We start from the raw sequence: 25,141 nt of genomic DNA on the forward strand, positions 1-25,141 counted from the left end.
GTGTGCAGTGTTCGTTTATTTTAACCTAGACCTGTGGCGTCTTCCAAACAGCAGATCTTTCTAGTTTCTACTGACAATAAGGACACAGTTCAAATGAAGAGCAGCAAGCACAATTTTCTCATTTTGAGCCAACTTTACTTTAGAAGAGGGTCATAAAACAAATTGATCCAAAACAATTTGGTGTGAGACAAACATTTTTATTGACAATAATGTCATAAGTTAAAATAGTAAAATCCATGTTTTTCACTCACTGTACAAGAACGTCATGAATGAAAATAAACAATAACTAGACACCTTTCGTTTCCTCTACAATACAGGCATAAAACCAAATGGTGCGTTTTTGATACAAAACTAAGAATGAAAAATACTCTTACCTTGTGCGAAGTGCTGTTTTCTGAAAAAATAATTCATTTATGCATTAAACAATACAGATCTTTCCTGCTGAATCGCTCAACGACAACTGAATTTTGACACTCTTGTAAAAAACACTTCGTAAATATTTTATTATACCTTAACGACACTACTGATCTCTAACGGCTAAATATTGAGTTACAGGTACGATGATCTTACAGGGATATCATCATCAAGGGCGCAACAACCGGTATCCGGTCTAGGCCTACCTTAATAAGGAACTCCAGACATCCCGGTTTTGCTCGAGGTCCACCAAGTCGATATCCCTAAAAGCTGTTTGGCGTCATGACCTACGCCATCGTTCCATCTCAGGCAGGGTCTACCTCATCTTCTTTTTCTACCATAGATGTTGCCCTTATAAACTTGCCGGGCTGGATCATCCTCATCCATACGTAACCTATTGAGCCGGATTTTATCCACAACCGGACGGTCATGGTATGGCTCATAGATTTCGTCGTTATATAGGCTACGGAATCGTTCATCATCATGTAGGGGGCCAAAAATTCTTCGGAGGATTCTTCTCTCGAACGTGGCCAAGAGTTCGCAATTTTTCTTGCTAAGAACCCAAGTTTCCGAGGAATACGTGAGTACTGGCAAGATCATTGTCTTGTACAGTAAGAGCTTCAATACTATGGTGAGACATTTCGAGCGGAACAGTTTTTGTAAGCTGTTGGCTGGCAGCAATCGTGCGCGCATTTCATCGTCGTAGTTGTTATCGGTTGTGATTTTCGATTCTAGATAGGAGAAATTTTTAACGGTCTCAAAGTTGTGGTCACCTATCTTTATTCTTCCCGTTTGACCAGTGCGGTTAGATGTTATTGGTTGGTTGGTTTTTGGTGCTGACGTTGCCACCATATATTTTGTCTTACTTTCATTGATGTGCAGCCCAAGATCTCGCGCCAATCGCCGCCTGCTCGATCTGAATGAAGGCAGTTTGTACGTCTCGGGTTGTTCTTCCCATGATGTCGATATCGTCAGCATAGGCCAGTAGTTGGATGGACTTGAAGAGGATCGTACCTCTTGCATTTACATCAGCATCACGAGTCACTTTCTCGACGGCCAGGTTAAAGAGGACGCGTGATAGGGCATCCCCTTGTCGTAGACCATTGTTTATGTTGAATGGTCTTGAGAGTGATCCTGCTGCTTTTATCTGGCCTCACACATTGGTCAGGGTCAGCTAGTCAGTCTTATCAATTTCATCGGAATACCAAACTCTCTCACGGCCGTGTACAGTTTTACCCTGGCTATGCTATCATAGGCGGCTTTAAAGGCGATGAAAAGATGGTGCAACTGTTGTCCATATTCCAACAGTTTTTCCATCGCTTGCCGCAAAGAGAAAATCTGATCTGTTTGTGATTTGCCTAGAGTGAAGCCTCTTTGGTATGGGCCAAAGATGTTCTGGGCGTGTGGGGCTATCCGGCCTAGCAAGATAGTGGAGAATATTTCATAGATGGTACTCAGCAACGTGATACCTCTATAATTGCTGCACTGTGTTATATCTCCCTTTTTATGTATGAGACAGATACTGCCTCTTTGCCAATCGTCAGGCATTGCTTCGCTGTCCCATACCTTAGTCACAAGTTGATGAACCATTTGGTGTAAGTGGTCACCTCCATATTTAACTAATTCGGCTGTAATACCATCGACTCTTGGCGACTTATGATTTTTAAGCCGATGAATTGCATGGAGTGTTTCTCCTATACTTGGTGGTGGAAGTATATGTCCGTCGTCTTCAGTTGGTGGGACCTCCAACTCGCCGATGTTCTGGTTGTTCAGTAGCTCATCAAAGTACTCAACGGCAGGATGAGCATCGGGGTGTATAAGGCTTCATCCTGCTGACTTGTCGGTAAAACTTCCGCGCCTACTTTTCTAGTTCGCAGACCTGTTGGTTTCCCCAGGCTTCCTCTTTCCGTCTGTCAAGTCGCTTCTCCGCTCGCCGGAGTTCGGGAAAATTCTCTGCGCGTGCCCGCGTTCTTTGAGAATGCAACATTACTCGATATGCAGCATTCTTCCGTTCCGCTGCTAGCTTACATTCATCATCAAATCAGCCGTTCCGACTCTTTTTGCGGCTGGGGCCAAGTATGTTTGTGGTCATATCCATGACAACTTTCTTCAGGTGATGGTGAAGATCATTTGTTGATGCTTCATCTCCAGGACTGTTGACTGCGGCATTCATTTCCCTCTTATAGGTGTTGCGGAGGGTTGTGTTGTGAATGGCTTCAGTATTAACTCTGATTGTCAGAGGGATTCTGAGTGGTGTTGTTATTCGAGTTCGAAGCACCATGCCAACGGGATAGTGATCCGAGTCTATACTGGCCCTCCTATATTTTCTGACATTGATCAAGGCTGAGAGGTGGCGGCGTTCGATCAACATGTGGTCAATTTGGTTGAAAGTGGTCCTGTCTGAAGAGGCCCACGTTTGTTTGTGGACCGTTTTCCGCGCAAACCAGGTACTTCTAACAACCATTTGGTGTGACACTGCTAATTGAATAATCGGCAGTCCGTTATCATTTGTATTTTGATGTAAGCTATGGGAGCCAACATATCGCCTGAATACGGGCTCCGTCCCTACTTGGCTGTTAAAAGTCCCTAGGATGATTTTGACATCATATCTAGGATAGGCTTCGAGGTTTCGTTCTACTGCATCGTAGAAGGTATCCTTCTCCGACTCTGCAGTCTCCTCTGTAGGGGCGTGAACGTTAATGTTTCTAAATTTGCCTCGCAAGCGTAGAGTGCATAGCCGTTCGCTTATGTTTCTAAGGCCGATAACAGTAGGTTTCATTTTTTGGCTAACTAAGAAACCTACTCCGAGCAAATAATTTACTGAATGGCCGCTATAATATATGGTGGGCTCTTCGTCAGGAAACGAGTCCCTATCCAACACATCTCCTATAACGCTGTTACATCTGCCCTATATTAGAACAGACTATCGGCTAACTGCTTGGCAGCTTCATCTTTGTACAGGGAGCACACATTCCATGAGAAAATGCGCAATTCGTAAGTTGCCGAGTCGTTGTATTATCCGTCCAGTCCGAGGCTCCTGTTTTGGCTTCGTAACTTCGGTTTTCCGTGTAGGGTTGTCAGCCCTACCCAACCCCCAACCTGGAGGACCAGTTGGTACAATTTGTCCCGTTTTTATACGCGGGAGAGTCGCCTTCATCTTTCTCCGTCTGCAGCTTTTCGTTAAGAAATAGACCACCAGGGATATAATACTGCTTAAGAACATTAAGAAGACATATATAATCGTGATTTTTGAGATATGACGTTGTTGAATGGAGTGAGCGACATGTTCTCACCAAATAGGTTTAGCCGTTTCCGAGTAAATCGGGTGTGACGGACAGACCGACATTGAATCGATTTCAATAAGGTTTTGTTTCACACGAAACCTTCGAAAAGGTAAAAAAAAATTACAAAGTGGTATGATCCCTTAAAGGCACATTTCATCAGATAACTGTTTGTAACAATGGAGAGCTAGATTTTTTTTTACTTTTCCTTAAAGTTTACCTGCAACGACGAAAGAAACTCCTTCTTTCCAAAACAAATAAAAACACTATCGATTTTTAAAAACAATTGTTTCTTTAATAGAAAAGCGATTTAATACAATATAAATTATAGATTGAATTTAAACTTTTCTACATTCAAATAAAATGTATAAAAACAATACACAATATTTATTCTGTTGAAATTACAACGATATAAAGATAAAAGTATATGCTTACATAAATGTGATCAAAATCAGGACGTATTTTTTACATATTCTGCTAATACTATAAAGTTTAATTCGATTCTATTTAAGATGATCCTAGATCTGGTTTTCTTCTTTACATATTTTATTCTCGTAATTTTATACTGTTTGCATGTATGTATATATTCAATAATCCATCAAAAATATGTAGTTTGAATATTGTATTTGAATCGTTTGTGTACATATGTATGCATTTACATATGTAAACGAGGTTTATAGAGCGACTTATGAATTCTCACAATGGATAATTTTGAGTTGTCTGATTTTTATTCAATTGTTTTGAAACTTTCGAACATTTAATGAGTTTAACATAATACTATATATGCTTATTAGAAGCAGTTGGTTTGTTTGGATATTTGTTTTCAGTTCCAATTCAGTGTTTCCCACATAACATCGCTCTACAAAGCCGTTTCTTTCGTATTTATATTTTCATTTCGGCGGTCATAGTTTTAGTTATTCAAACTAAAATAGACAACAAATCGATAACAAAAGAAGATTTCATCGAAATTCCTTTCCATTTATTCTATGCAGTATGTATATATGCTTATGACTTCTGGTTTTAATGATTTAATTTTCTTTGAAAGAAAACGAATTTGAAAATGAGTATTCTTCTGTAAATCAATTTCTTTTTCTAGCATAGCTAAATATAATAGACTAACGGTACACATTAATTGTAACTATCTCAAAGTTTTGTTTTACATTTCTTTTTGGTCTCTGGAGAATTTGTTCATATTTATTGTTTTTGGTTTTCTGGAATTTCACTCTAAACTTTTTACTAGCTCTTTCAAATGTATCTAACCATGTAAGTTCTATTCCAGTTGCTTTTGGGGGCTTTAAAGTCATCTAATCCACCATTACGGTAATAAATGTATTCGTTTAAAAAAGAGATATTCTAAAAATTAACTGAATTCTTGTTAGGTATATTTGGATTGTGATTTTGCACAGCGTCTTTTGGACAATTGGAGTGACCATTTGTAAGCAAATACAAAATTAAACGAAACAATATCAATAAAAACAAATTGAAAACCAAAATAATAAAATCCGAGTTTCAAAAGATAATTATAAATAAATAAAAGATCAGATCCATAATTGAAAGGACATCTATCTAAGTTTCTTAAATAATTTCGTTTGCTCTAATATTTTCTTCATAAAATGGCTTCATTTTTCTTTCTTAATGTAATCATTTTGTGCAATAAATGTTCTTCTACTGAATCATTTGTCACGCCAATCACAATTCATTCTACAAAGTGCGGTTCTGTTTATCTGAAAACAATTGCCTGAGCATGAAAAAACTAAATTCTATTGGAAAATTAATTTTGGACGATGAATTTCGCTACGTTTCCCTGCTAACAGAACTTAAACGACAGTTGAACCTGAAGTGTTTTAAATTATTTTAGAGATACCAGTATCTTTCGAAAACGTAAATAGTTGAAATATCTACTTTTAGAATTTTTAATTGGTTTCAACTTTTCCTAACTTGAAGGTAAATTGTTCACTCTGCTTTTCGCTAGACCCTATTCGATTTCATATCACTATAGTAAAACTTTAATATCACTTTCATTGTCTCTCCCCGGTTTATTATCATTATTATTGATTTGATTTTCCACCTCGACCTCCCATATAATGCCATCATTTTTTAATTACACGTACAATATATAAAACATCTATTCAAGTTAAATACTACTTTCATTGATTCTTTTTTGATTGCTAGAATATGTCAATATAATTTACACATTGGATTCTTCCTCTGATCTAGGATATATTATCATTACGCACTAAACTATCATTTGAAGAGATAAAATTGCACATTTCTATAGTATTATATATGATAATCAAATATTTTAAAGTATGATATATAGCTATATAGCTTCCTCGCATTTACCTGAAACGAGAAAAACCGGAATAATAAGATAATATAAGACAATTTATTTACCAAAGAAATTTGCATTAAGCCATTTGCAATCGAAATATTTAGTCATAAAACTCAGTTGAACTTCAGACTAGACAAAAAATCAGTAACAATTCGGAAAAGTAAAGTAATAATGTAGGGAAAGTGAAGCATAAAACTATTGTCAATAACCAAGTTTATTGTATGATATACACGATAGCAAGCAGTGGAAAACTAATTGTGTAATTAAAGTTGACCTTACAGTAATGAAATGGATATGCAAAGATATAATCTCTAAAACGCTGATTTATTCGTCTGATTCGAGGGTTGCATACCATTTGCAATTTATTTTTCCATTTTTAAACCTAATTCTAAGTGTAACAAGCATTTTTAGTTGACCTAATGAATCAAAATTTGATACCCAAAAGTCATGCCCAAATCTTTATTTTTCTGCTTTTTAAATTGAAATATTTTACTTGCAAGGCGGTCTAATTTCATCAGAACCTGAGGCGAAGACCGTCTCAAGCCCGGTTAGAAATGAACAAGTCGAGAAACCGTAAGCTTCACGCTTCAGGTATAAAAGGTTTTGTGTTTCCCTTTGTGAGAAACATACCGCAGTTCTCCATTGGCTGATGGCATTGATTCGAGATATTTAAATTGCTCAGTGCTGTCAGCTGCAATAATCTGCCCAGAACTGAGCGGATTAAATATCTCAGGTCAATGTTATCAGTCAATGGAGAGCTGCTTAATCAAATTGTTTCACGAATTAATTCGACCTGAATGAAGTGGCATTCTACAACTGGTGTTCTTTGTGATCGACGTCGCTTGTCAACGTGACAAAGGCTGAAGAAAAAGATGTGCGGAGCGACGAGTGCATGACAGCTTCGTGTCACATTGCCCTCTAGTTTTTAGAAAGCGATTAAAATAAATCATTTGATGGAAAGCCCTGTATTGATAATAGTCTGATTCAAATCATGCAGAACTATATCATTCGGCATGGTGCGTGCTCGATGTTGCGGGAGGTTTCTCAACGGATTTTTCCACTAAGCTACCATCAGTCACCACCCCAAAGCCATTTATATTTTAAAGTAGGTAGGATCGTGTGACGTGATGATGTCAGTTCAAAAAAAGTAATAACGAAAATAATTAAAATTCGAAATAACTGGAAAATTAAATAACAGGCCGAGTGACTAGGTAACAAAACTATCATTTATGACAGGATGTCTATGCAGATGATTAATTTTGTCTACGTATATTGTTTGATGTGGGCAAGGGGTCTTTTTGAGCGATTTTCTTTTGGGATCCTTTTATTCATCAGCAGAACGTCTACCTTTTTGTCATTCTATAGGGGTACTCTCTTCTCTGAAGTTTTGAGGCGTTCCCGCAATACCAAACTATTAAATTGCATGTCCGGCAGGAAAAAAATTTGTCTGTTCGTTGGGGAGCGGCAACGGTTACAAGTCCTAAAGTAGCTTTAAAATGTACATAGTATAATTTTTTGGCACTTCAGCCCATCTCAGGTCATTAACAAAATTTCACATTTCCTTTAGCTGATCCTGGAACCATTTCTGTTATGTTATCACGTGCATCCTTTATTGCATTTTTTAGATGCTTGACTTTTCCGACTCTTTGTCATTCTTATCGAATTCCAGACCGTAAATTCACAGATGGATTCCCTTCATTCGCGGATTTTTATCCTTCGCCACTCATTACCACTTCACACATAACTAAAATAGTTAAGAATATAACCAATATGCACTTCAATTTCTGATTGCATTTAATTGTTTTTTTCAATACTCGACACTGGATTGAAATGCAGTAATGTAATTAGTATAGCAACTGCAACCACCGCCTCGAAACTCGAATTTCTTTGATTTCCCGAGCCAGTTTGGGGCTCAATGTTGCTAGTATAATTTGGGTTGATGGATGTCTCTCTCGGGAGTGGACATTGCGACAAAGGCTTCCTGTTGTTGGTCCGAGTTCGGGTTCTCTTCGTTATTGTCGGTCACCGTCATCGACGGATACTGTAAAGATACGTCCGGCAACTTCAACTTTAAAGAATTTATCAGTTCTACTGATCACCAGGTATAGGCCCTGGTACGAATGGTGGGGTACTTTCTTTGGACCATCGTTTTAGCTGAAGACATGGCTTGTTGTCGCTAGGTCTTTTGCTGTCAACTTAAATTAACTCTATGTAACACTGCCTTTACTCGTTGCCGAAGTTAGATGCATAAGGTGGGAGGCATAAGGTCGGTTTGTACCACACCACACCATAGTTTGCGGCTGGCCCACGGAAACAAAAATAGCTTCAGTGGAAGTTTCCTTGTTGCAGCATTCTAATCCCTTCCGTTAACTGGAGTGCTACAAGCTTTGTGTAATCGATAATTGATTGCAACTCCTCAACACGCGATAATGCATTCGCGACATTGTCGTGGCAACCGGACTATTATCAATACAGATGCAAAAAAAGGCTAAGGAGAAGTAGATTCTTCATGAATGAAATTTTAATATTTCATTCGAATGTCATTTTTCCTTGCTTAGGATGCGGTATATTCACAATTGATAAGTTTGAACTGCTACAACTTTGACACTAATAGTCGGATTTCCATAAGATGTGACATGTGTATGCACGAGACAGTCCTCTATGTCGGTGCAACTGCTACATCATTTCATGTACTAGAAACCACGGCTGTGAAATATTTGCATGCGATTTCCACGCGTGACCCTGGAGTGATTGAACCAAATGACGAACATCAGATGTCAAATCCTATTTGATACCTTTGCGGAACTGGTCATATAATTCAGTGCTCCGTAATTGGAGGGGATGAGTAAATGACACGACAAGTGTTCCAACTGGAATTCCAGAGGAGGCAGGAAGGAAGTTACGACGGGAGGATGGATCTTGAGGTGTCTTTAAACGATAACAAAAGCGTTAATGATACGAACGGCGCTTTGCTTACCGATCAACGAGTCACAACAGACTGATGGCAGGAATATTTCGAGCAGATTTAAATGGAAGAAATTGCTCATTTTCTGACTGTCAATATAAACAAATTTTTCGGCCAGCTTCTCGATTTAATTCTTTTTTCCCTAGAAATCTTTTGCCATTGTTTTCCCCTTTTCTTCCCTCCAAAATATCACTTTTTTTTTAACAATTTACAACATTTTTTAGCTGTTCCATGCACTTCTGTCAACATATCAAAATCCGATTTAAAGCAGAGACATTTTCGCATACTTCTTCCTCTGAATCAGAATGATGGAAGCAGCAGTCAGTCATTTGGTTAAGCTCAGTTAATTCAACTTGACCCGCAACTTCATGAGTAGACACCTGTTCAGAGCTTAGTGGTAGGAATGAATCAATTTCAATATTATCCTCGAATGTACTACTACGCCGCTTACAAAAGTTGGTAGCTTGTTATCTTGAAACTAGCTTCACCATTCTCAGAGCTCAAGAAGACTTGTTTATCTAGAAGGAGTTAGGAGGCCTTAATTAGCCTAAATGCTTTCAAAGTCAATCTGAAAGCAGCATCTAAACGAAGCAAAAAGTTTGTGTGTAATTCATCTGACCTGCGGGTGTATAAGCCTGTCTCCCGAAACCGTCTGATGGCATCCCGTACCGTAGTACACGGTAGACCGAGTGTACAAGCGATGAGACGTTGGCTGCAAATAGCGCCAGCTAAAGCCACTGCCCTAGCTGCACCAATTGCATCGAGTGGCTATTTTTGCAGTCACAAACAATAAGCGAAGACTATAAACTCAAATTAAACAATGTTTAGACACTATAGCAAATAAGTCGGAAAACCGGAAGCTGGACGCTTCAAGTATGAAGGGCTTTGTGTGAATATTTGTCTCATTAGACTCAAGCACCTAATACATGCATATATCATGTGAGAATATCAACTTTCGGATGAAACTGACATCCAAAGTATTAAATTTGCACAGAAATTTTGACTTATTATAACTTTATTAGTAATAGTGCGATATCCACCAAACTAGGTACGATACTGCTCTAGGTTATAGCCTAAATTGCATTCGTAATTTTAGGATGGAGGTTTTGCAGTCAATTACTAAAAAATATAGCAAAATAATAATAATAATAATCGTTGGCGCAAAACTCCGCCGAAGCCGGTCCCAAGCCCGGTTGTGAAAGGAGGAGGGATGGATAGCTTCAGTCTGAATGGCTGTACGCCACCGCAGCGTCTCAGGGGGTAGGTGAGGAAAGTGCAGGAACTTTGCAGTCTTGCAGATTACTCACTAAGGAAGCTATCTACACACCTGGCAGCTAGGGATAAAATGCACCACCAAAAAATGAGAAGAAGGAGAAATTTAAGGTCCGGTACGGATAACCGGCGAGAGTCGTCTGACTTGGTGACTGGGTCGGGCTCTCGTAATGGACAGCACGGCGTCGAAACCGCTAGTCGTGGGGCGGTTCGACGTCTAGGCGCCACGACGACCAGGAGTACAGCTCCGCCTGCTGCAGCTGTTTCGCCACAATCTGTGGCGACCACTTCAGCAGGTTCGCGTAGGAAGCGGATGAAATGGACTGAAGAAATGAACCTCTTCATCATCCGCTCCTACTACGAAATAACGGCGGGGGCGGGTACAACATCTTACCGCCCCTTGTTGCACCAGAGATTCGTCGAGCGTTTCCCGCAATTCGCGCACGTGACTGTGCAGCGAGTCGCAGACCAGTACCGCTTCATCACTCGCAGTGACACAATCCCGGCCACCATCAGGGAACGTGTTCGACTTGAAGTCATCGAGGAAACTGGTGACCGAGAGTCGATGGGGGCAGAGGCGGCGGCATATACAACACTACGCCGGACTGCAGGCAACAGGTTCAGTACTCGCCGAAGCACTCTTCTCCACCGTCCAGCTGAGGTTTCCGCTGAAGTTCGGGACGAATTCCAAAGAGCGTGTATAGAATTCTCGGATATGGATCCTTTGCATAGACCAGGTATTCCCAGGCTCTATGCATCTCCAGCAACTCCGGGAATTCTATCTCAAATCAATGATGAGATTGCGTCTCGACTGTGTGCTGATATGTCGCTGCTGCAACTACAATCACTTGTGTATTGTGGTGCAGTTGCGGCTATCAGATTGCACGGTCAGAAGATTCGCTTTCGCGTTATTGGTTTGAATGACAGAAGAGATCCACCATGGAAAATTCGTCTGGAACGTCAGCGGGACTCACTAAGGCAGGACATTGCTAGACTGATTCAGATCAGCACTGGCAGTGCCAGCCGGCGGGTGAGAAGTAAAGTGCAGAGGGTTTACCGGAACTATGCCATCCCCTGTGAGACACCCGTTGTTGAAATTCTGGACACACTAAAACAGAAACTTTCTGTCATATGCAGTCGGTTACGACGGTATGGCGAAAGTTATTCCAGACGTGTCTAGAATGCAACATACGCGAGGAACCAGCGGAGCTTTTTCAGATCTCTCAACGAATCCCAACAGAGCGCCCAGACAATACAGTTCTCGGTGACGGAAGCGAAAGAGTATTGGGGTGGACTTTGGGGGTTACCTGCCCAGCATGCTGAGTGGATCATCGCCGAAGGCACCCGCCATGCCAATACACCTGGCATGAATTTCGCGGATGTTACCGAAGAGGAAGTTCGACGAGCCATAAACAGCTCGAAGAACTGGAGGGGCCCAGGTCTGGATCGGGTGCAGAATTTCTGGTATAAGAAATTTACCAGCGTACACAGTCGGTTGGCACGCAGTATAAATGAGGTCATGAGTCGGCCGGAGGAATTTCCACCTTTCCTCACTGCGGGGATTACCTACCTTATCCCTAAGAAGGACACGGTGCAGGACCCCGCAGACACAAGACCGATCACTTGCTTACCAACCCTCTACAAATTCATCACGTCCATTATTAGTGGAAGGATCAATGCGCACCTCGAGACCAACAACATTCTGTCCGAGGAGCAGAAGGGCTGCCGAGTTGGGTCAAGGGGTTGCAAAGAGCAACTCATTATCGACTCGGTAGCTGTAGGACAAGCAACTAGAGGCCAGAGAAACCTCTTCAGTTGCTATATCGATTATGCCAAGGCTTTTGATAGCGTTCCGCACACCTGGCTAATCGACATCCTACATCTGTATCGCATTGATCCGAAACTAATAAAGTTTTTGGCGACAGTCATGGAAGGGTGGCATACCACCTTATCAGTCCGTACATCTGAGGGTGCTAATACCTCAGAGCCCATCCGTATACGGCGGGGCATCTTCCAGGGGGATTCATTGAGTCCCCTTTGGTTTTGTATGGCACTGAACCCCCTTTCATGGCTACTGAATGATGCTAGAGGGCATGGTTTTGCAATAAAGTATGGCTTACGTGCTAAGTGCGAACTGACACACTTGATGTACTTAGATGACATCAAGCTGTATGCTGGTACTGACGATCATCTTAGAAGTCTGTTGCGAATAATAGACATGTTCAGCCGTGATATTCGGATGGAGTTTGGATTAGACAAATGTCGAATCCAAGCCATCCGCAAAGGTCATCACGAGCCACATGCCGGACATAGCATTGGTGACCTCCACATCGAAGCTATGACCGAGACAGACTTCTACAAGTACCTAGGAATTCTGCATGCTCGAGTTGGTGATCTGAAAGAAGCTCTGCTGTCCGAATTCCTGCGACGTGTAAAGCTGGTGCTGAAATCGCATCTCTCGGGGAAGAATAAAATAAGCGCGTTGAATGTATTCGCCATCCCTTCACTGGCTTATGCATTCGGAATATTGCCGTGGACGAAGACCGACCTGGAAAACGTCCAGCGGCGGATACGAACAACTATGTCCAAATTCCGAATGCATCACCCAAAGTCTGCCGTGGAGCGGATGAACCTGCCTCGTGACATCGGAGGTAGGGGCGTGGTTGACGTGGCGGCACAACATCATCGCCAAGTCGACTCGCTGCGCGCTTATTTTTACAGTAAAGAGCAGGCGCATAATAGCAACATTGAACGGAAATACGTGGAGAAGAAGGTGAACTATGAGCCATTGGCTCGGGAAATCAAAGAAATTTGGCGTCTCGAGCGGGTGGTTGTAGTTCCCATAATATTGTCAGCTACAGGTATTGTACCTAAATCCCTAACGGCTTCCCTTGATGTCCTGGGACTTTCGCACAGTCTGGTTCAAACCATGCAGAAGTACACCATTCTGCATACGTGCTCGATGTTGCGGGGAGTACTCGACGGATTCTCCCACTGACCTACCACCGGCCACCACCACCAGTGCCCCTTTAGTTTTTAAGTAGGTAGGATCGTCCGAGCCTAAATGCTTGGCACTTAGTGCTAGTATTAGGTAAAATCCGGCATCTGCCGAGATTGTGATAACTCGGAAAATAATCGTTGGCGCAACAATCCATATTGGATCTAGGCCTTGAAGTGTGTTAGAGCACTTCATTCAAGACCGTAACGGTACACTACAGTATATTGTAGGAGGCAATGTGGTCAGCATTGCGCTCGCCCGAGATTATTACCCTGATTTGACTCAGGTACTCATTCACAGCTGAGTCGACTGGTATCCGACGTCAAATCACGATACAAATTCCACTGTCACCAGTGAGATTTGAACCGCAACCTTCCGCACGACAGCCTTGTGCGCTAACCACTCAGCTATCCGGACACTTACTAATACTATTATTAACTAGAGCTAGGCACCATATAGTTTTCGTCTGGGTAGTTTCTAAAAATGGGTCCGTGAAAGAAATAATCACTTTCGACCCCCCGCACTCCCCACCTTTCCAACAAATGTGAAAACTAAGACCGGCTGCGGACAGTACCAACTGACACCTTTCATTTGATATCCCACATATATATTTGGCGCAAAAAAATGTCCTCCTCCCTTTTGCATGTATGGTAACCAAAATTCCACGAAGAATTACGTAACTCACTGTACGCGTGAGCGTTCACAGTTCCAACGTTTCCATCAAATTTGGTGTCAATCGTTATAACCGTTTCCGAAAGAAATGCGTGACAGTCAAACAGTAAATTGAGAAAGAACGGGAAAGGTTAATAAAGTAACACAACAAAACAAACCCGTCGGTAACACAAATTTAAAAAACGAAATAACGGTATTAACGTTTAATTAATCATAAAAAAAAACAAAAAAGTTGATGGGCCATAGTTAACGCAAACAGGGCTCCAAATTATTAAGGTGGGCGGTTAATCGTGCCTTTGAGTGTATAATAATGTACTATTATTAATTTTCGGACCGTAGAAACCATGTGCTGATTTTTCTATAAGGTAGTTTCTAAGAACGGGGTTGAAGTAATTGACCCATTTCAGACCCCCGCAATCCTCCCCTTTGAAACCAATGTCAAAACCAATACCTGCCTCGGAAAGTACTAATCGAGACCTTTCATTTGACACCCACACCGAAAAAAAAACAATTTTGCACCCTCTTTTAGGTTCAGGCTTAAGTTCAACGTACAGCAATGTAATTAATTCACTGCATATATGGTTCGCAGCGCCCCATCAAATTTCGTGTCAGTAAATTTTAATAAGGTTTTGTTTTCAAATGGTCGGGGAGGAGTAGCTCTCATATGTGGGACTTTAATATTTCACTCGAATTTCAATTTTTCTCGTTAATAATGACGTCAGCATTTCACTTGCATGGCTTTAGATGCAGCAAATTCGCGCGAAGTAGATAAGTTTGAACTGCTTCACGAATCTTGGAAGTATTATGCGCGATATTATTCTCCATGCTGCTGCAATTTGGTTTTCCAATGATGAACTTTTCGGGTTTTTCAATCAGTTTCAAAAAGTTGGTAATGTTATTAGTAACTTTATTTGAGCAGATATCGTAATGGGTCATCTTTTGAGGCCTTTCAGTATGCATTGGCTGAATTTATTCCGACTTTTGGGTTGGTTGTTTCCGAAAACGTTTGCATATATTCACCTATCATTCCCCCATTTTACAACTCACGTTAAAACTAAAATCTGCTTGTGAAAGTACTAATTGGGACTTTTCATTTAATACCTCACATGGGCACATTAAATGCAAACAAATTTTTACTACACTTTGGATTTCATAGTGCCAATACATCCACCAAATTTCGTTTGAATCGGGGTAGCCGTTTTGCAGAAAAGTTGGTGTGCCAAACAGACAGATTTTACAAAGGCTTTGTTTTACACAAAATCTTAAAAAGAAAGGATAGTCAACAAAACACTATTAAAATGTCAACAAGATGGATTTGATTGCTTAAACTCTATTCTACAATGGCAGGTGATGTGTTGCACCGAAAAACCTCAGTTAATTAATAATAGGATCTAAAGGTTTCTTCCAGGGCAGAGGCAACACATTAGACGCTGCCTCACCTCTGCCCTGGAAGCAGCGTGACCGTAGATGACAACAGATGGAAAACGCTCCTTTATATATTCGCAAAAACACGCCAATGTGCGCCGGTGCGAATTATATCCAAATGAAACCGACAATAGTTCGAGCCTAACCTAGGCTAAAGCTAAATTATTGTTTAAGATAGTGGGGCATCCTAAGTCCACATCTACTTGACGTTGGAGAGCAACTTCCTCTCACGTTTCTTGGTCCACGGAACCCTAGTTTGGGGAATGGCACCCAAGAATTTAAAAATAGTGACCAACGGTTTCGTCCAAGGCAGAGGCAACTCATCAGACGCTGCCTCACTTCAACATCAAGTATGGACTTAGGATCACTATTCTAAACAATAACTTAGTCAATTACTTAGGAAAGATCAACCGGATGTCCGGATAGCTGAGTAGTTAAGAGTACAAGGCTGTCGTACGGAAGGTTACGGTTGAAATCTTACTGGTGGCGGATACCAGTCGACTCAGCTGTGAATGAATCAAATCAGGGTAATAATTTCGGGCGAGCGTAATACTGACCACATTGCCTTCTATAGGGTACTGTAATCCTGTAGTGTACCGTTACGGATTGTTGCGCCAACGATTATTATTATCAAACATCAACAGAACTCCTGGGAGTGGTTTTATTTTTTTCACGATTTCTTGAAAATCAGGGAGTGTCTTATCATTTTTACCGATACTGTATATTTAGCAGAAGCCAGTTCTTAGATGGGGTTCTAAATAAATTGATTTTTCAGCAAAGTTGAAGTATTCGTTCCAACGCGGAAGTAAAGATACAAATAACTCCTTAGGCCTTATATTTTTACTTATCAGATGTCGTCAACTGCATATCGCACAAAACTATATAGATCTTGCAAATTAAATGCCGTTTAATACCAAATCTTGAAACCTGTATTTTTCCATGCTAAACTTCATCAAATGATTGATTTTGGGAAAAAGGGAAGGTAAAGCCATGAATGGATATTTTTTGGGCAATGACCTCAATTTTCATAATGTCTTCTATACCCAACGTTAAGGGCAGTCACGCAACGGCAAACCTTTTTCTTTCTCCTGAGTAAACACACAATCGCATGGAATGAAAATATTTCCTTTCAGACGATTAAAATAAAAATCATGCACTTATTTAGGATTCTTTGTATAGAAGACGATAAGTGTCGATTCGGTTGCTTTACTTGCCACAGCCAACTGAAAACGCAACCCTTTGATAGAGTGGATCGACCCTTTCTGTGACTTCCAATGAAAGTGACAGACTGTGGCAAAATATCCGCGGAAATCAAATGTGTATGTCAATAAGTTTCATGCAATACTCACATATTTGTATGCCGATTGAAATCACCATCATCACATTCATCACTTGATTCAGTTGATGTTAATGTCCATCGATTATTTTTACTGTTCTCACTCCCATATGCACAATCCCCATTGTCATCATTCTCGTCGTTGTCGTCATTACTATTTACGGAATTACTATTAGTAGCTGGTAGAAGGCCAGCACCGCCACTTGTACCTGGCAATCTTTTTTGGTGTTGATGATGACTATTATCGTTATTATTACGACTAGTTGCCGAAAGTTGTCCAACGCCGCTATGAAATGATTGTGATCGCATAACTACGGAACTACAATGCAACAAGAGAAATGGGTAGACGAAATACAATACTATGAAGAGTAACAATGCAAGTAAGTGCACTCCAAATGTTCGCTTGAAATTTCAACGCAGCTAACAAACCAAATGAAAATTAACGTGAATGGGATTTAGTATGTGTTAGGGGAATGTGTGAGTTTATGTCTTGCATGTGATATCGTGCAAACTTTATGGTATCCAAAGTTTTCGGCGTAATATTTGATCGGTTGTGCTTTGTCTCAAGATAAGTTATTTTGTAACGTCACGCAAGAGCTCAGCTCGTATGTATGATTTCACTACGACAAAAAACAATCAAAAATTTACCCAAGGTCAGATTTAAGGAAATGAAATCCATTAGCCAAAAATCATACCCTCGGCAAAACGTGAATAGGCTTACGTCTTACAATTTTCCATCATAAAATTTGCATCTCATCACACACATTACTCATTTCAATAAACTACTTGATACCCCTCCATATGCAAAACGGAAATGGATCCAAAAGCATAATTTTCTCAATAAATTTGTTGCCAAACGCTTTTTGATTTGAATTTCGAATAGTGGATAATTGAATTCCCCAAAATGTGTCTACTTTTCACAAAGCGTAAATGTAACGTCTAACGGTAATCATAAGAAAGTGAATTTGCTTTGTGCAAATACAAAAGAAATCTATTGAAAACGACACAATGAAGCGACAACGAAAAACCACGCGAAAGCAATAATTTTCAACTGTTCAAAGCAGCTAGATTGCATAAAAACGAGTTAATTGTTACTTTTCATGTATTTTGGCTTGCAGGAGTTGTTGGATGTTTTTTGATTTTGGAAAAATTGTATAATTTTTTTTATCATCTGTCATAAATTTTTTGTACATGTTGTGTCGTGTCTAGGCTTGTGATGTAACTAGAAATCTGTGATTAGAAGACCCTGTCAAAAATCCCCTCGATAGGAATCGATTGTTTGTCTAGATTAAATAAAAAAAAAAATGAAAAAGAAAATTAAACGATATTTGTTCAAATTACTTGGTTAGAAATGAGCTACTGAAAATGAATTACGGAGCAGAGCATACCTATCTGAAGTTTTTGGTTGGGTTGTTCTTTTGGCTTCCTCTTGCTTCCGACGCCCTTCGGCGGCAGCTTTCATTGGATCGTAGGTGGCTCGTCGACGCCACATTGCTAATTCATTTTCTTTCTGCTTAGCAACTAAAGAAAAAAGAATTAAAATTATAATGTACAAGGACTAAACTGGCTCTGAAGCATTAGTCAAGATCCAAGTGTCCTACTTTTCTTGAGATTGATTTTTTTCAAGCCTACCTCACTCAATATTAAAAATCTAAAACCGCTGTCTTACCTGGATTACCACTTGGTTTCCCGCCAGCAGATTTTACACTCCGATTACTCGCCCGGACTGGATCGCTGCGATTCAGCACAACGGAAGCACTACTTGGACTTCTCTTGATTTCATTTCGTGGTGTTGACACTAAGGTGCTCTTTGATCCATCCTTACGAAGGAAATTTCCTGACTGATTTGTTTTGTATTTCGAAATATCCATATACTTAGGTTGAACCTTTTTCGATACAGAGTTCTGAGTGGCCGTCTGTAGAAGTTGCTTCTTAGCCGACGCCAAGGAGTTCGGAACTTCTCCACGTAAACGATTTAAGCTAGAATCTCTTGGTACAGATTGCCGAAGTGATGACCTAACCGCATTTTGTGCGGAACGTCGTGGCATTTCGGGGGTATTAGGGCATGCTATCACGCCACCCGTAAGGGGTTTTCCTTGAGACGCTACTGTTGATGGATTATTACCAGCGACTTTCTGTTTGCTTCGCTCAATTCGCATAAGTAAAGCCTTATTGTACCGGGTATTGGTTAATGGTTCAACCGGTTCAACAGCAGGTGCTTCTCCAGCATAATATTCATTCGGATCATCGAATTCATCTGAAGAACAATAATCATCAACGAGGTCATCTTCGTCATTGATATAATATTCAATGTTATCGTCGTAGTCGCTGTACATTTTCCTAAAACTGGTGCTACTTGCTGATTTCTGAATGGTGTTCTTATTGGTGAGTGGTGGACGAGATTGCGCTCCTTTGTTCGATCCAGACTGGTTTGCAATACCTTTGGTGCGCCCTAGAGCATGCACTTTGTTCGAAAAAGAGCTCGACCGACGAATGGGAGATTGTTGCTGCGGTTGGTGTTTGATCGATGGATTAGTTTGTTCAATAAAATTGCCAGGATGTTGGTGTATTGAATGTCCCAATGGCTGAGAAGGGTATACACGTCTTGGCGAGTACATAGCCGCATCGAAAGAATTCTGACGCTGTCGTGGACGTTGATGCTGCTTGCTTCTATAATCTACCAGCATTCCGTTCAGCTGGTCGCTATTTAGACTGTGTGACATTAAGTTTGTTCGATAGTCACCTTGCGATAAGTGACGTTTGTGTAATCCTTGCTGATGATGATGATTATTGTGAGTGGGACTGTATTCATCGGCTGAGTAGTGTTGGCTTTGATGACATGGCTGGTAAACGTCTCCACGCCGCGGTGAATTATTATTACTCGATGGTGAACTTTGCAAGGAATTTTTGCGACTTAAACTTTGTGCTAAATTCGAAATCGCTGCTGCAGTCTTCTGTAAATAAACATCCGTCTCAGGCGTGTATGCATTTGGGGAGAGATCCTGAAGACTGCCCCGTGTACGATTCACGGCTCGAGTTCGACCAACGGTGTGTACAGGTGACGGAATTTTCGATGGACTCAAGGGTGGACGTGCAGTTACGTTTCCATTGCCCATACAAACATTTTGATAGTCATAGCCAGGAATTATTTTTCGGTTTGATAAATTCGTATCGCTAGCATACTCCATATCACCCATCCTATGGTGCCGGTATCGATCAATTTGCTTCGAGTGATATGCAATCGGGTCACTTAACATAGAATCTTCGCAACTTTCAAAGTTGAAACTGCGGGACATTTGATCGGAGTTATTGCTCTTGACCGTTGCACTACGGGCTCGAGCGTTCCGTGCCCACTCCTGTATCCAATCGCTTTTAGTTTGTGCGGTCTTTAGAACGGTAGTGTCCGGTAAATCAACTACACCTGGTGGAGATTCTGGAGTTTGAAGTGGTGTTATTTCACCGGTGAAGTGTTCAGATTGTTTCGCAAAGACATTAAGTTTATATTCTGCCTTTTGATGATCCGTAAAAGCGGTATTTGGGTAACTCTGCATTACACTACTTCCAGTTGCGCTGGATTTTGAACTGGTATCTGCGCTAACGTATTCCGAGCTGTCGATATGCGATTTCGTTAAACTATTTTTTCTTTGAAGCTTCGGCCGTGCGTCTAAAGTTGGCTTTTTGCTAAGAACACCACTTGTGGTTACGCTTGTGAACATCCCACGGTCGGCAATCGGATTTTCTTGTTTATCAGGTGATTTAGTAATACTTTTCACGCGCGACTTAATTTTTTCTAAATATGATATCTTCGGCTTGAGACTAGTTGAATCATGATAATAACTTATTTCTAAAACGTTATTGCGACGTCGACTTTCAATCGATGAGGACAAATGGAGTGGAAGATCAGTTGGACGGCTCTGTCCAGTATCCGTAAGTAGTTGCTCATCTTCATGGTAACGAAGTCGGCGCCGTTCAGGACTTTTGTTTGATTTATCGATGTTCATCAATTCCTTTTGTTCTTCGGTATAATTATCACCATCAACGGTGTATGTGCCCGCCTCACTGACTGATTCATCATCATCTAGCTTCTTTTGCTTACGGATATCATCTAAGGGTGGCTGGGGACACGAAAATTCAACTTTGTTCAGAGCTAGCTGCATTGCTGTTGATCGAGGGGCAAATTTTGTATTTTGTTCGTCTTTGACATTTACGTTTTGGGGTGCTATCGAATTTGTTGTAGTTGTCGTTGTGGTGATGTTTCGGCGACTAGGTCGTGCAGGTTCAACCTTTGAGGGGTAGGGAAAGAACAATTTTCAGTCAAAATTTGTCTATTTGTTTTTAAATGGGTTCTGTCTATAAACAAATTGAATCGTTGCTGCATGCATGCTGGACTCATGGAAGATAGGTTATTTGTCCCTTGACTACTAATTGCTTTGCCTAATATACATATATGTAGAGGACACCCATATGGGGTTTCATCAGATGAAATATTCTACGTAATTCTACATTTATACAAAACTAAATTTCTGTTTCCTTCCTTCAGTGGAAATATATTGTTGTTGAGAGGGAAAATGAATGCGCCTGATTTGGAAGCGAATTCGCGAAAAGTGAGAGGGAAGGAAACATGTAGGGGAACGCTACTGCCATATGTTAATTAAAGAAAATATTCTTTCCAGTCATGCACTGGCCGCTTATGTTGCCAAACAAATATATGGTCGCCATTTACGAGATAAGCGCGTCAACTACATTTACGTGCTTCAGTTGGCCCCAGGGCTTACTGAGAAGCTTGCACTCCTTCACCGTTTTGCGCGCTGAATTTCTAGGGCAACCCACTTGTGGATCACGCAATGTAGTTGTCACCTTTCTTCAATGTTTGAACTATCCTTCCCCGTTCCCAATCACATGCCCACGGATAACTGCTCTATTTGCCGGCGACGTTCTTTCTTCGATATTTCATCATGCCAGAGTACCCCGGCGACACGACAACACGATATCAATTTGATATTAGTGTTGAGATTTTGGACAAAGAAGAAAGGTGGATGTAGAGCTGTTAAAGCGTCAATTGGCATTAAGTTGGGTGCTGCTGAACGACGCTTCCGAGGTATACGAATTGATTAACTCCTTCGTTGTTCTATCCATTACAGATAGGAAGACTGAGAACCTTGGTTTAGCACTACCAAAACTTCAGTCGGACTCTATTTGCCTTTCTTCCGAAATCCAGAATATTTGACCAAGGTCCAGGAATCGATGGGAAAGCAAACAGGCGAGCTCCGCTTTAGATTTCATATTCCTCTGAGATTTTGCCTCAGTGAAGCACCCGATAATGGTTATTAGTTTTTGTGGAACGTCCCTCTTGGGTAAAGCATTCCAAATACACCCCTGTCCAAGTTATCGGTAGCCTTCTTGCTCTCTGTTAATCAAGCCTACGGATTATCCCTTGATACATTCCAGGATCACTTTAACTATTATGTTTGCAACAGTAGAGAACACGCAAGTTGAAGAACTTGTTAGTACTGATGAAGGGAACAAGTGGTTCCCGAAATATCGGTATTTGCAAGTATAAACATTCACACCAACGAAAAAGAAACAACAAGTTTTTATTATTTCAAATAATTAATCGTTGGAAACACCGCATAATTTCACTCAGATCCTTCTTCTGCTTCTTGAAGATCTCAAATTTCCAGGATTTCCATATAAGTGGAGGTAGCAACTCTACGGAGACTGAGAGGAATAGCTCTGCGGGACGATCTTCAAGCTAAGCTATTTTCTAGGTGAGTGCATTGACGGCTGCGATGGTTTTATTTCTATTATATTCATAGGAGCAGTCCGTATCCGCACGACGGTGGTTAGCCATTTAATCTACAAGAGGCAGAACTTTACCGGTTATGGTACGATTGAGAAAACTGGTGAAACACTCCTTCGTAAATGGCAATATGCACATACTTTGTGCACCACCTATTTGTTTCAGACACATATATCTATCTGCCTGTTGTCTGACCCAGACTTTCTGATATCTAGACATTTGCTTAATATAGAAGCAGACATTGCCTGAAATAGACATTGTCTGTTTAATATCTGATGCAGGCACAGACATTTACCTAAACCTACCTTACAACATGATCAGTTCACTAAGCGCTAATATTCTTTAACCAGGCGAATACTAACATTTCAACCCAAAAAAAAATCGTATTTGTATTCACAAACTGCAGAAATCCATAAACCTCTCATTATTGTTACGATCCCCAAGACCGTGTTTCTCCCATCATAAGTCTGAAGCAGGTGTTATCAGAGACCACCTTAGCATTTAGATCATCCATTACGATCACAATGTCACCTTCAGGAAACCTATCCCGGGGCTTCATTCAATTTCTCATAGAAAGCCTCCTTCTCCTCTAAATCGTAAAGTTCGAGAATCTAACAATGGAACAGATGCAGATAGAGTTAGTAGTATTGGAACTTCCTACAGTGAAGATACATAAAACCAGAACTACGAAAGAGCATTCGGAAAACGGATTTCCAATATGAATCTGCATGGTTTGTTTAGGCTTGTGAGAAAATATTTTCAACGTCATCATGAATAAATCGGAACAATGTAGTAGCTCCTCCAGCAATGATAATCAGCTTTCAAAAAAATCAAAATTCGGGATGCGAATATTCTATGTAGACGTAGCAGGACGGTAAGCAGAAAGTACACAGCAGCAGGACAACTCCCTTGGCAAAACTCTAAAGAGCAATGCATCAAGAAGTGAACATGCAGGAGGTGACAAAAGAGTAACAGAAAGACATAGAAAAAGCAGCAGACTGATTAGAGAAAGCTATCACAGAAAATACAACGCTTCAGAAAGGGACTACTCACGAAGTTATAGAGTGACGGGCAGAAAGCACAACACGAGAGCGAAAGTTGATACAAGAAACTTCAAAGTGGCCGAAAGAGAACAGACCGGAAGAATAGCATAAGTTAGAATAGCTAGACGAATAGTCAAGAGGAGGGGGAGTTATTCGGCTTTGTCCTGTAACATGTTGCAGGTAGTTAGATTCTACACGTGAAGAATATAAATATACAAATTGTCAGAAGTATTACTTAATATGCAAATTTCACGTATTTTTGACAACTTTACGCCTTCGACAGCCTTATCTTATCTTATTTTCCACCTAGTCTCTTGACAATATTTTTAGTGCGTTTGTGAGTCTTTGGTACCTACGCCGAAATTCAATCGTGGAAGACGTCAGTTTTTTTGACGAAAATTTGACAGGTTTAACAATCCGCCCATGCCCTTGTCTTCCAGAAGGTCGCCTGACCACGTCTATTTACAGGTAACATTTTTCATGCAACGAGTCATGTTGATTTCCATGCAGCCAGCTCTTAGACTATGAGTAAAGCTGTTGCAGTAGACATTAAAAAAGAGCGAATTTTTATGTAGATGAACTTTATCGAAGCAATTTACACATATGGCTGACACTGGAGCTACATGGCTCAAAGCATTTGGCGAAAAATATAACAACGTGATAAAAAAAATAATATATATTTCGAGAAATCATAGAGAAAGGTGATTCATATAGCCAAGAGCCAACAGCAATGGTGCACCGAAGTAATTGAAAGCAAACAGTAATTTGCTGCCTCTACGTTTTCGGGCCAGATGAATATAGGTTTTGAGGTGGTGTTGATGCAACTGTAGAAAGTTCGCTGTCCCGGAAATGGGGGCTTTTGAAAAATGAGCATGGCAAGAACTACCTAAAAGTTTTTAAATAAGTTTGAGAAACTGTAAGTGTGAAACATTTTGCGATTTTCTTATTTGAGGTACTATCTCTCTATTAATCCTACTGACACTTTATCGTGTATTAGGAGCCTATCAAACAATTACCATTGAATTTTGTTACACCCTATAAAAGCCATATGAATCCAAATATATACATTTCAATGAGATAACAATTCGAAACATATCGCAAATAGTCTAAATCGATTCAAATTTTTCACTGATAAGGAAATGGATTTTTCTGTCAGAGAAAAATTCAATGTAAAATAAATAAAATTTACCATGAACATTTTTGAGCGCAACTTTTGACAACCGTGAATCAAGCCGGGTTTTCAAGAGCTGCGGAACTACTGACGCAATACACGTTGCGCGGTTACTCACGGAGAAATACGGTGAGAAACATCGCCCACTTTACATTGCCTTTCTAGATTTGGAGAAAACGGCTGACCGTATGCCACATGAATTAATCTGGTACGCTCTACGAGAACACCTAGCACCAGAGGAACTCGTGCGCTGGGTTGAATTGCTCCAGGACGATCTGAAAAGTAAATTTCAAAGTGTGACGGGCGTTTCGTTTCGTGTCTCTGTTGGTGTTCATCCAGGAAGCTCCCTCTCAACACTCCTCGTTGTTCTTGTTATGGACACTGTCCCACGCTTGTGCAGATGATGTGTTCCTGATGTCTCATAGCAAAAAT

The 25,141-nt window shown here is 40.6% G+C and overlaps 1 protein-coding gene across 3 annotated transcripts in view; it reads right to left on the minus strand.

Moving 5' to 3' along the window:
- Window positions 1–3,966: 3,966 nt before the first annotated feature.
- The window catches only part of LOC119647410 (serine-rich adhesin for platelets), a 42,049-nt gene continuing 20,874 nt past the window's right edge, over window positions 3,967–25,141 (minus strand). The window contains exons 2-5 of one of the 3 annotated variants that reach the window (XR_005248864.1): window positions 18,365–20,978; window positions 18,084–18,216; window positions 17,791–17,978; window positions 3,967–6,038 (exon numbers count right to left, since the gene is read on the minus strand). Coding sequence is in view for 2 of the 3 variants with exons in the window: in XM_038048286.1 (XP_037904214.1) it covers window positions 6,035–6,038; window positions 16,709–17,014; window positions 18,084–18,216; window positions 18,365–20,978 (3,057 nt within the window). In the remaining variant the exon portion in view is untranslated. Of the gene's footprint in view, window positions 6,039–16,708; window positions 17,979–18,083; window positions 18,217–18,364; window positions 20,979–25,141 lie in introns of those variants that run through there. The other 2 variants (XM_038048286.1, XM_038048287.1) reach the window with 2 other exon arrangements.

This window comes from Hermetia illucens, chromosome 2 (assembly GCF_905115235.1).
Source record: "Hermetia illucens chromosome 2, iHerIll2.2.curated.20191125, whole genome shotgun sequence".
NCBI classification, from domain to species: domain Eukaryota; kingdom Metazoa; phylum Arthropoda; class Insecta; order Diptera; family Stratiomyidae; genus Hermetia; species Hermetia illucens.